The sequence below is a fragment of the Sciurus vulgaris genome (assembly GCF_902686455.1).
Source record: "Sciurus vulgaris genome assembly, chromosome: 2".
NCBI classification, from domain to species: Eukaryota; Metazoa; Chordata; class Mammalia; order Rodentia; family Sciuridae; genus Sciurus; species Sciurus vulgaris.
This window is the reverse complement of record NC_136462.1, coordinates 148,192,162-148,205,067: the sequence shown is the minus strand read 5'-3', so window position 1 is coordinate 148,205,067 and position 12,906 is coordinate 148,192,162. Positions and strand designations below refer to the sequence as shown.

General features: G+C 46.9%; 1 protein-coding gene across 4 annotated transcripts in view; it reads left to right on the top strand.

The window, feature by feature from the left end:
• Positions 1-3,809, top strand: part of AP3S2 (adaptor related protein complex 3 subunit sigma 2) — a 52,598-nt gene extending 48,789 nt beyond the window's left edge. For all 4 annotated transcript variants that reach the window (XM_079125543.1, XM_079125544.1, XM_079125541.1 and 1 more), the window contains one exon: positions 717-3,809. In XM_079125543.1, the coding sequence (XP_078981669.1) occupies positions 717-845 (129 nt within the window). In that variant the 3' untranslated portion in view covers positions 846-3,809. The remainder of the gene's footprint in view (positions 1-716) is intronic.
• Positions 3,810-12,906: the final 9,097 nt, after the last annotated feature.

Here is a 12,906-nt window from a genome sequence, read left to right as displayed (position 1 = left end):
GGTGAGGGTGGAATTGGAGTTGGTATCCTGAAAGCAGTCAATAAGGGAACTGATTTTTAGAGAGCCTTTGTTAGCTCTTCCCCTCCCCACACTGGGAGTGAGCCTGGAGGCCTATTGCAGAAGTCTCTGCTCTTTGTGTTTGTTACCTGTCTTCTGTGTCTACTATGCTGCACCTCCTGCATGTCCACGCATCCCAGCTTACTGCCACGTGACTTTTCCATAACACATTCTTAGTTGGCAGGCAGTTGCCCTAAAGCTGTGACATTCCTCTTCTTCTTAAGAATATCCTGTGGCTTTGCCCTTATCTATAAGATCCTCTCTTGAGGAAAGGATTTTGTTTTGTAACTGAAAAGCACTATTCTCAATGCTCCTTATGGCTTGGATATGCCACTTCAAGCCAGCATTTGTTAGCACCCACCATGGACCAGATGCAGTTAGATGCTGGGGCTCTGGAACTGCATAATACACAGCCCTACCTTTGAGGAGCTTGCAGTCTGATGGTGCAGGCTCTGGGTCCCCATACGAAGTCCCAGCTACTTCAAAGATTGTTTTGTTGGCTACCTTTGAGGAATAAAGATGAAAATTTAAAATTTCTGTTGTGTTTGCTCAGTTTGGGATTTTTCTAGGTCTCCTTCATCTGTTTTTGTTTTTGTTTTTAAAGTATTAAGTGAATGACACTGAAAATGGTCTCATACTCACCTCTCATTCCTCCTCAGGGTGGCCTTTCAGCAGCACCTGCACGGGCTGTGTCGGCTGTGAAGAACATCAACCTGCCTGAGATCCCACGGAACATCAACCTTGGTGATCTCAATATCAAAGTCCCCAACCTGTCCCAGTTTGTCTGAGGGTGGAGGGTTGGGCTGAATTGGAGTCCTTAAGACAAGCAAAACCATTTAAATCTGGAAACAACCCATTTTGAGCCTTAGAAGAGTCAAGCCTCAGGACCTTGAACCTTTCTGTCTGGGAAGACCGTTTGGCCTGGAGTGAGGAAGGGATTCAGATGCCACTGCATGGTGTGCTCAGTTCTCACACTTGGCAGTCATGCCGCTGATATACATGGCCACTGAAGACTTGAGTGGGGGTCAGCGTGGTGCACATTTTTCTCCTGTACACAGCTGCTCCCAGGGACTGAGGACTGTGGATCGAGCCCACCGTGTCCCAGTGCTTTCTCTGACTAAAATCATCTTCTTTAGCACCACAGGCTTCTGAGGTCCCCTGGCACTTACTTGTGACAAAACACCATAAGGAAGACGACCAGCCCTTCAGATCTGGGGATGTGGCAAGTGACAAGTAAGGACAAGGTTTATGAGAACCACAGATACCTGCTGGCTCTCCTGGTTGTACCCAGAATCCTTTTGTATAGCCAAGCTTTCTGGTCACATCTCCTGCCAAATATATCCTTTATGTCCCCAGTTCTATTCTCACAGGTGTTTATGTGCAGGACACAGTCTAAATCATAAGCCTCGTGCATTTCACCATACCGGTAGGGAGGATAACTCCTACCACAGTTCGAGAGGTCCTTCTCCCAGAGAAGAGGCCCTGTCTCTGTTGGAGATGAAAGCTGCCAGTGTGTGGAACAAACCAGAATTATGATGCTTCCCAAGTTTAAAACACATTTCCTTCCTCAGAGCAGAGGGTCCAGTTGCTGTGTTGTGAATGATGAGTCCCCTCCCCACCCATAAGTAGGAGACCCACTGCCACCGGTGCCAGCTTCTGGAACATAAGAGCTGGGGCTCCTTGCAGGGTCCAGACCAGGAGCACACTGGTGAGGACTGGAGCAGGGCTGCATCTTCTCCCTCCCTGAGCTTGACTTTGGATACTCCCAGTTCCCTCAGGTGACGGTCTCCCAGGGCTTTGGAGGCCTATAAATGTTTACATGTGACTAGAGTCTTTCTTCCTGTAGCAAATTTGAAGCTAAAACTGCTGCTTATAGTAGGACCTCATACTCCACACTGTCCCACCGGCCAGGTCTCAGGGATGCTGTGAGCTGCCTTGAGATTAGGGAGCTGACTGCCCTTTCACAGAAGTCTCCCAGCCTGGGGATCCAAACTGGTTCCTCAGGCCTCCTGACGCCATTGCAGAGCAGGCCTGAGATGGTGCCCATCAGGACCCTGTGTCAGGGCCACATCATTTTTCTTTTTTGAACAGCACTTCCCATGGTTTGTGCCCATTCCTCCCTGCAGCCTTCTGTCCTAACTCCTTCAGTATCTCTGTAGTAATCTCAGAGACAGGCAGCTGGCCAGAAGGTGGGCCTCTGGTAGGTATGGGAAAAGGGAGAGTAGATGAATCAATCTGATGCCAGAACCTCTCATACCATTCCCCTAAAGGGTTTGATTTTTTTTTTTTTTTTTTTTTTCCCGGTAGACATTTCAGCACATTGGTATCCTTTCATGTTTGCTGAGCGTGAGCTAGGAATAAAAGAAGGCAACTGATGCCATGCAAGGTGGCGCACACCTGTAATCCCAGCAGCTCAGGAGGCTGAGGCAGGAGGATTGCAAGTTCAAAGCCAGCCTCAACAACTTAGCAAGGCGCTGAGCAACTCAGTGAGACCCTGTCTCTAAATAAAATACCAAAAAGGGCTGGGGATGGGGCTCAGTGGTAGAATGCCCCTGAGTTCAGTCTCTGGTGCAGAAAAAAAAAAAGACAACTGATATTTACTCTGCACCTGCTAGCACCTGCTATAAGGTGGAATAAGCAAGATTCTTCAATAATTCTTACAACAGACTTTCTTATCCCCATTTTGAAGATGAAGAGAATAGATTCAGGTCCAGTAACCTGCTTTTAGGTCACAAGGCACTAAAGTTTAACACCATCTGCCTGCCTGACTCCACAGTCCTTTTTTCCCCTCACTGCTGAAGATGGCTTCTCCCAATTTTTCATCTTCATAGATAAGGAAACTGAGTCTCAAAAGGATTAAGCATCTTTTCACAAACTATAAAAACAGGCTTGATTTTCTAAGGTAGCCAGTGACCACATCATAGACTAAGACCTGAAAGGATCTCTGTCTCCCTCTCTTTATCTGTGGAACCCCAGAGTGTTAAATATCACGTTGAGGATAACCAAGTCATTGTTCTTGAGTTTTATGTGTTATGTGACTGAATGTATTACTGCAAGATAGTCACATGAATTGAATTTCCTGGGATAGTCTTGGTTTCAAATGTTTTTCCTACCAAAAACCAGTGGTTCCCCAAAACCATTGACTGGCCATATGGATTGCAAGTGAACATCGGCAACCTCCCTTCACACCACCTCTTTAAAAAAATGCATAAAACTTCTGCTTGATTTTTTACTTGGAAAATTCAATCCATCTAGACCAGCCACAATATTGTTCATTAACTTTAGGTTGCCTGTAAATCCAACCAACTTTCTTTCCTATTTTTTTTAGTAAAGAGAAAATCTTCCGTGCCCCGCCCCCCTTCTTTTTTAAAGAAGGGAACAGATTTTGCTGCTAAAAGTTGTTGGTTATAAAAGCAGGGGCTAAGTTGGGTGTGATAGTGCATGCCTATAATCCTAGCTACTCTGAAGCCTGAGGCAGGAAAATTGTAACCTTGAGGCTAACCTGAGCAACTTAGACCTTTTGTCAGAATTTTTAAAAAAAAATTTTTTTTAAAAAGGACTGGGCATGTAGCTTGGTAGTAGATCATCCCTGGGTCCAATTCATAGTACCAAAACAAAAAAAAGAAGATCTAGGTTTGGGTTTACTTTAGGAATCCATGGCCCTGATGGTTGGTTTAGAATACTGGATTTTTAATGCTCACTGCTAATTAAAATCCCAAATTCTATTATGCAGTGTCTAGTTGCCTGTTGAACTTAGTTCTCAGCTCTGAAGATAGAGAAGGAAATGAGTCTCTGCTTTCTTAGCTATCTATGATTATCTGAGAGAGTATTTGGATTCTTGGGAGTCTGATGGCAACCTGGAACTGTGGAGACTGGAAATCAGTGATTGTGATATTGTGGAATATTTAAACGACTAACCCATTTCCCACTCTGGCTGACCACATCATGCTGGCTGGGCCATGCCCAGAACAGCCCACCTTCTAGACCTGGCCATTGTCCTGTGAGTGCCACATCCAGGATGTCTTGAATTCCAGAAAGTTCCTGTTTATTCAGGCCTTTGCCACTTGCAGAGCCAACCCTCCCTCCACACCACCTCCACCCCACAGAGCCAACACAGGGATATTTGGCTTAACAGTGGGGGGCGGGGGGTGGAGAGTGTGGGACAGGACAGGAACATGGCTAAAACCAGGTTGCTGGCTAAATCTTAATCTGTGGCCCAGTGTTTAGTAGGGGATTTCTTCAAAATGGCAATATGTCCATGGCTTTCCAGATAAGATACAGCAGTGAGTGGTATATGAAAATAGAGAGGCGTGGGCCTAGTCCAGTTGTAGCAATAACCTAGATGGAGAGGCATGGGAGAGACCCAGAGGGAACACCTTGATTTTCCACCTCCCACGTGTGCTTTACCACCAAGAGGTAGCCCATCTCACTGTGGTGACTGTTGGCCTAGAGTCCACACACACTTGAACACCAGCACGTGCTTGTGGATGCTTAAATGGCTGTTCGCAAGTTTAAGGCTAAGGCTATGTGCAGGCAGTGTTCCCATGGAATTGGCAGATAAGAAAATGGGTCCCTCAAGGGAGATAGTTGCATGAAAATGATTAATTATTTGCAAAAGACTTAAAATTCTTTCCTATTTCAATTTTTCCTTTTATAAAAGGAAATGACATATAGTTCAAATTTTAAGAAAAGACTGGTCAGCAAAAGATAACTCATTGTTACTCTTATCACTAAGCCCCATCCCTGGAAGCAAAAAGTATTTCCAAAGTACAAAGAAACAAAGTCCCTGGATCTTTATTACCAAAACTGAGGGCATAGCTTCTTGAAAGTGTGAGTTACGTTCCATCTGGCCCTGTTGGTTGACCTCAGCCCACCACAGTGCTGAAGTCACCCCCACTTCAGCACTCCCATCACTACTCAGCCTTACCTTTTCCAGGGCGCTCTGACACACTGCTTGTTTGGTTTTAAGTTCTTGTCTGCTGGGATGAAAGTCCTCAAGGGCAAGGTTTCTTTTTTGTCCCAGTTGCTATGAATGGTGCTTGGTCCTTCCTGCTCAATAAATCACTGTTGAATGAATGAATGGTTGAGGCAGATGGTAATTAATTTTTCCAGTCACTCAGCTTATGCTCTCTAGGGCCCTATGCACATGGAAAGGAGAACCAGTCTGGTGGCATTGGGAGCTGGAAGTGGAGGGGGGCTGGTGATGGCTGTGGAGGAGGCGGGAGAGAGAAGGGTGAGGGTGATTGATGTTGGTAGGTGGAGGAGTGGCAGGAATGATGTTCCTCAGGAGGATGTTGGGGTTGGTGATCAGGGGTTTGGATGTGGACATGTTAAGTTGCAGTCGCCTAGGGACATGTGTCCACAAGCAACTTAATGGACAGGAAAGGAAATGAGTTTTCATCCCTGAAATGATGTTTGGAGCCACGAGGGTGAGTGATGTGGCAAGGAATGAGAGGGTTAGGGACTAGTCCCATGAATGGGAAAAAAGCAAAGTCATTGGAGTGACTTCTAGTCAAGGGAGGACTCAAGTGGGGAGAGGGACTAAGATGAGAGGACCTGGGCTTGTAGCTGCTCAGCCAACCCCCCCTAAGTGAGTCAGCAAAATCAGAGACTGTTGAAGAGGTGACTCTAGCTGGTGGTGGGACAAGGTCCAAATGGTAAGGTGGCTGTATGGGTCACCATCCAGCTCTGTAACAGCCAGAACCTTCCAAAGGTCAGTTTCCTCATCCATCAAAGGGAGCAAAAGCCTGGCACAATGGCACACACCTGTAATTCCAGCAGCTTGGAAGACTGAGACAGGAGGATCTTGGATTCAAAGCCAGCCTCAGCAACTTAGCAAGACCCTGTCTTTATATAAAAAATAAAAAGGTCTGGGGATGTGGCTTAGTGGTTAAGCGCCCCTGGTTTTAATCCCTGGTACAAAAAAAAGTGGGGTGGGGGGAGTAATCCCTGCTTCAGGATTGTTATGAGGATTCACAGACTATTGATGTAGACCACAAAGAGCCCCACAGCTGCCTTTGTTGGGGTTTTTGCAAAGGGAATGGAAGTTGAAGTAGATGAGTTACGTCAGAAGTTAGTAGTCCCAGGAGGAGAGGTGCAGTATCTAGTGCTCCAGTCCTGGCAGAAGCAGGAGGGGACAAAAGGGCAGTAGCAACCAAGGGGCCTCAAGGGAGGGTGCTTCAAAGGGAGAACAGGAACAGTGGCTACTGGCCTGGCCTTAGTCGGGTCCCAAGCCCATGTTCCGGGGAGCTGCTGGATAAAGCTATAGAGGAGGTGGCAGGGCCTGGGAAAATGAAGTTTTCCTAACCATTGGGTCCCATCATCCTACATATAGGACACCTATAAGAGCCTTTAAAATTTCATAGGACACCTATAAAATTGCTCAATTTAAGTTTTTATAGGTATTTTCTATATGGGATGATGGGACAAAGTAGGTTAAGAAGAGGGGAGTTGAAGACACAGAAGAGCAAACCCATGCTTGATAGGATCAGCCCTGTGTGGGCAAGAGGGGAGAAGGGCCTGGAACTTAATTCCCTGGTGTCAGGAGGTGAAATCGGGAGGTCCCAGGAGATGCAGTGAAAGGAACCAGCAACTGCTGAGGACCCAAGTAACAACTTTGGCCAGGCAGATCTGGATGAGGGAGGGAACAAGGGGACTCTGTAGTGACTCCACAATTCCTTTTAATGAGACCTTTGGGCCTTCTCAAGGGAAACCTTACATTTTTTGTTCAGTTCTGACATCAACCTGACCTGGGAGCATTTGGAAACAGGTGCTACCCCTCAGCTTCTCAAGACTGGACCAGTTGGAGAGGGGCAAGCTGCAGGTTATCTGCATTGCTACGGATGCATACCCTTTGCAAACCCCCAAGATAAAGGTACAGCTTAAATGATAGAAAGGAATTCCTGGTAGTTGTCAAAGATGGGTCTCTTGCTTCACCAAACTGAAATTATATTCAAAGTACAGACACTTTTCAACTTATGATGGGGCTATATTCTGATGTTCACATTGTAAACTGAAAATTTGCATTTTGAATACAAGTTGAAGTGCATTCAAAACTCCTCACCTACAGAATGGCACAGCATACAGCACAGTGCACCATAGCATCTCCATAGTTTCTCTGTGATCCTGTGGCTGACAGCTATGGCTGCTGCCACTTCCCAGCACCACGGGGGAAGATGATCCTGTGTATTGCTAGACTCAGGCAAGGTCTGTATTTAAGTACAGTTTCACAGTGTGCAGTGGTACATGCCTCTAATCCCAGTGATTTGGGAACCTGAGGCAGGAGGATTGCAAGTTCAAGGCCAACCTCAGCAACTTACCAAGATTCTGTCTCAAAATAATAAAATAAAAAAGACTTGGGATGAAGCTCAGTGGTAGAATGCGCCTGATTAAATCTCTTGTGCCATAATAATAATAATAATAAATAAATAAATAAAGTGTAGAATACCTTTTGCTTTCTCAACATGGCAAAGTACCAGATTTTAAGTCTGGATCTTAAAAATTTCGTCTCAGTACAAATCAGGCACTCATCAGTCAAGGTGGAGGCACCAGATGTTGGGGGTCTAGGGGTTACTGATGACACTTGTTGGCTCTCCTGAGTCTGCAGAGGGAGGACCCTGCAGACTGCATCTGGGGACTGCTGTCATTCATCATTTTGCTGACCTGGGAGATGCAGAGAAAAACTCATGGGTTGCAGGTGTGTCTTTGTGGGACAGCATGCTGACTCTATCCAGGTACTGTGGTGACAGGGACAGGTGCCTTCCTACCCCCATGCACTGGACCTCCACAGGCTGGAAGTAAAATGGGGCCAAGAGACAGCTACAAGCCAAGGTACTGCCCACTGTTAAAGGTCATCCTTTGCCCTGAGAAGTGCCCGGGTGAAGGTGTTTCCCAACCTCTCAGTTGCCAGCTACAGGTACCTGACACCGTTCCAGCCCTCCGAGTGGCTCCCCAGCTGGCTTCAGGCCACAGGGCCACAAGTCTTCCTCACCAAAGCAAGCTAGAATTTGAACTGCCAACCAGCTTTTCTGGAATTGGCTTTGCATGGCTGGGAAGTGTAGCTGATCCCCCCCGCTTAGCCAGCTCACTCCTCGTGTTGGACTCAGCCCTTTGGGGACAGGAGTTTTCTGCTGAGAACCTGTCCTGGACTTCTCAACCCGTCTGCCTTTTTGCACTGGCTGTACCTGCGTTGTTGACCCAAGGAACTGCCACATGGCTCAACAGCTGTTTAAAGTACACAGTGACATTACAGGGTGGAAGGAAATCCCAGGGCCCAAACTCTGTGCTAAATAACAGGTAGACACCTGAGGTGAGCCACACCTGTCAGACCCCACACTGAGCCACAGAGCTTGAAGTGGAACAGCCTGTTCTTGACGTGTCACCAGACTCCCAGCCCAGCCCTGTAGAGCTGCTCAGGACTCCCTTGGCCCCAGAGAAGCCACAGGCTCCAGGCCAGGTCTGTCTTCAGATCACACAGCTTCCCTGGCTTCCACGTGCCCTCACAGTTGGCCCTGTTGCTCTGGGTTCACAGTCCCCAGCTTCGTTCCTCACTGGGGTTCAGGTGATCCACTGTGATGAGTCCTGCTTCCTCAGTTGTTGAAGTATAACGCCAGAGAAGCACGCTGAGGCAAGCGTAGAGTAGAAGGTAAGAAACTTTATTAAAGAAAAGCAGAATTCTCCCTGGTGGAAGAAAGGGACCCAAGGCGGAATCCGTAGGATGAGCAAATCTTGTCCTTTTTATAGGTTTTATTTTCCTGTTCTTTCCCCCTTATCTCTTTCCTTCCTGCCTATGTGACTAGGCCTGGTTTTGCAGGTGAGATACATAAAGTGAGAAGCAGAAGGGCAGGGGGAGGGCCAAAGTGATTCAGTCAGGCAAGGGGGCATTAATTAGCAGCTCCTTGTCTGCAGTCCCTGAAAATGGCAGGTAAATTTGGTAATCAATGGGCTCCGGAGATCCTTGATATTCCATTCTCCCAGTGGCAGTCTCCAACTTCCCAAGGCAGATGACTTTCACGGCCTCTATTTCCTCAATCTGACCCAATCCCCCTATTTCTACACTAACTGCCTGTCCCTGATGGCTTCATTAGCATCCCAGCCCCTATCTTCTCATCCCTTGATAGCCCCAAGCCTAAGTCCTCTTTCCCTGGGAACTTGCCACTAGCCCCAGATGATGCTGTTTGGTGTCAAGTGTCCTGGAGCCTTTATCTCACAACCAGACCCTCTAGCCGAAGTCCTGCTCAAATACCACCACAGCCCCCGACTATCTCTCTGCCTCCCCCTTAGCCTCCTGCAGCCCATCTCATCACATAACAACCAGTGTGAACCTTCTAATGCATTGATCAACCACCTATGACCCAGCAGCATCTATAGCTTTCCGAAGGCTTCCCACCAGCCTCAAAACAAAATACAAGGCCTTGCATGGCTGCCCCCACTGCCATTCTGTCCTTATTTTGCTGTACCTTCCTGCCTCCCTCCAGCCTCATCTCATGCAATTTCTTAAACGTACCAGCCTTACCCCCACTGCAGGGCCTCGGCCCTTGCTCTCTGCCCATCTTCAGCTCTCCCTTGCTCCTTCCTTCATTCACTTCTGCCCAAGTATCATTTATAGTCCAGCCTGGCTAAAATGCCACCTGTTACTATTTGGATATGAGGTATTCCCCAAAATCTCCTGCATTGATGAAGCAATGTTCAGAGGTGAAATGAGTGGATTGCGAGACCTGGAACCTATTTTGAATGGACCACCTGGGTGGTAACCACAGGCAAGTGGAGTATGATTGGAGAAGGTGGGTCATTGGGGGCATGCCCTGGAAGGGTGCATCTTCTGGGGCCCTTTCCCCCTCTCTTCTCTCTGCTTCCTGGGCCATCATGAATAGAGTGGTATTCCTCCTCCAGGCCCTTCTGCATGATGTTCTGTCTCACCTTGGATCCAAAGCAGTGGACTTGGCTACCCATGGGCCAAGCCTCTGGAATGATGTGCCAAAATTAACTTTTCCTTTTCTGAGTTGTTCTTGTCAGGTATTTTGGTAACAGTGACAAAAATCAGATCAACGCACCACCCTTCCATAGGCACTCCAAGTCTGGTGCCCCACTTGCTCCTCCATGCCATTACTGCCTGACATAGGCAATACCAGTTCTCTCTCTCTGTCTCTCTTTTTTTTTTTTTTTTTTTTTTTTTTTTTGCTACTGTGTCGTTGGTCCCTAATACAGTGTCTGACCCATGTTGTCAGTAAATAAATAATTGTTCAACAACTACATGAAAGAATGCAACTACCCTCTCCAGGCACCTTGAAGCTCCATAATCACTCTCCAGGGCAAGAACTTCTGGAGGGCAGGGAGTCAAGGAGCCTGACTCTTTTGTTGTTGTTTTTCAATACTGGGGATGGAACCCAGGGTCATCCCTTGCACAAGCTAGGCAAATGTTCTACCAGCGAGCTCTATTCCCAGCCTGGGCCTGGCTTCTTGATTCACTGTGTGATCGGGAGCAAGTCATTTTTACATATTTCTAATTGTTAGGGAAAATTATGAGAAAGCACTTTACAGACACCAGGCTCTGAATGAGATGCAAATTTAGTTTGAATCCTAGCTCTGCTGCCTCCAGCTGTGTGACCTTGAACAACAGACCTAAACTTTCTGTGCTTCTTTTTCTTCATGGGAACAAAATAGCTCCCTTGTATAAGTTAGGATTCATGTATGAGTTGCAACAAAACTAGCCAGGCCACAGGCAAAAAAATCCTCTAGAACACTCTACTAGCACTGCCTACACCGGACTTTGGGACTACAAACCTGCCAACCTTGTCTGAAGAGGCAAACTCCTAGCAGGTACCTGTAATTGGTGAAGCTCGGATCATGGGCAAACCTTATGGTAGGAAAGGACAGGGAGACACAGCCCCAAGATCACACAGTGGGGAAGAGACAGGACAGCTGTCCTTGACAGTGGCCTGCAGAGGGTGCTTGTGAGAATTTTTTTGTTTTTGTGGTACTGGGGATCGAACTCAGGGCCTTGCGCTTGCCAGGCAAGCGCTCTACCAGCTGAGCTATCTCCCCAGCCCTGGTTGTGAGAATTAAGTGTTGATCTAGAACTCTCATGCATAACTGGTAGAAATCCTGGGAAGTTTCTGGTGAAACCAGCTAAGGTTAACACATGCTGACACTGTCACTCAGTGAGACCAAAGGAGTGCATGTATCCATATCTTATGCCCACCAAAAGATGTGGACAAAGCATCAACCGCACTATGCATACCCACCAAAAGCTAGAAACTACTGAAGTGCCACCAACAACAGAATACTGCACAGCCCAGGAAAAGAACACACCAGGGCTACATGCAGCAACTTGGATAAATCAACAACCTTGAGCATAAGAAGCAGGTGCACAGGAAAGGGGATTGTATGATTTCATTTATTTGAACCTCAAAGACAGGCAACATGATTCTATGGCATTAGCTGCCAGGGTAGTGGTGCCCCCTTAGAAGGGTAGAGACAGAAGGGGATGCAAGCAAGTTTCCTGGGGCACTGGAGGGCCTCCTTTCTTCATCTGCATGTTGATTTCCCTTGTGTGTTCATTTTGTGAAGTTTCATTGAGTTCTCCATTTAGAATTTGTATTTTTCTCTAGACATGCTATACTTCATTAAAGCAAACAACATACAGGTTTATGAAAAAAAAAAAAAAATAGTGCATGAGAGCACCCAGGATAGTGGTAGGAGCCGGATAAACATTAGGTCATCCTGCCGGGAGGGGTGGTGTATGCCTGTAATCCCGGCAACTGGGGAGGCTGAGGCAGGAGGATCGCAAGTCCCAGGCCATCCTGGGCAACTTAAAGAGATCTTGTCTCAAAATTTAAAATAATCATAATAAGGCTGGGAGTGTAGCTGAGTGGTAGAGAAACCCTGGGTTCAATCCCCCCTCAAAAAAAAAAAAAAAAAAAAGTTTGGTCATCCTTATTATTATCACTGTTTTCTTTGTCATGTTTGTTCTCTCCTGCCCACCACTTCCCCTCCACCATTCTCATGAGGTTGGAAGTTCTTGAACTCTTATAGCAGAAAGAACGGATGCCGTAAGTACAAGCTCTGAGCTGTGTGTGGGATCCCTGTAAGAACCCAGAAACCACTCCGGAGGCGGGAACTCACATAAGAGAGTTTATTAAGCAAACAAGCAGAGTGTTTCCCTGCAGGGTAAGAGAGAAAATGAGAGGGAAAGAGAGAAAGCGCATGTAAGACAGAGAGTGAAATGGAGGAGAGAGCATGAAAACGAGGAGGAGAGAGAGAGAAAAATGGCGGGGGAGCCATTCTTCAGCAGTGGAATTCCACGGGCTAACAGGGGACCAATAACGGAGGACACTTGCAAGCTGACTGATGAACCAATAACTAGCTAGGATGTTCACAGACTGACAAGCTACCTTGTAAGTTGGGAGGCGGGGAAATGACTGCAGCGTAAAGGGTGGGGGAGCAGCTTTATATTATATTATAATCCCTACTCTTTGCTTTTCCCAGGGAGATAGGGAAAGACCTTCTGGAGAAAGTGAATCTCTGGACCCATGTAGGAGTTCCACCAGTCCAACAGGGTGTGCGTGTGAGAGGAGCTGCTGTCCTGTCTGTTTGTGCTGCTGTAAGGGACTGCCATGGACTGTAATTTATAAATGGTTCTGGAGATGGGGAAGTCCTTCATGCTGCATAAATCTACGGAGGAAGAGGGAAAGGCAAGCTGTCTTATGACAAACCCATTTTGATAAGATTTTATCTATCTGGAAGGCAAAGTTCTTGTGACCATGTCACCTCCTATGAGGGTTTAAGTTTCCAACTCATAGACTTTGGGAGACACAGTCAAACCTAGCTCAGACTAAGAGCCGAGAGCAG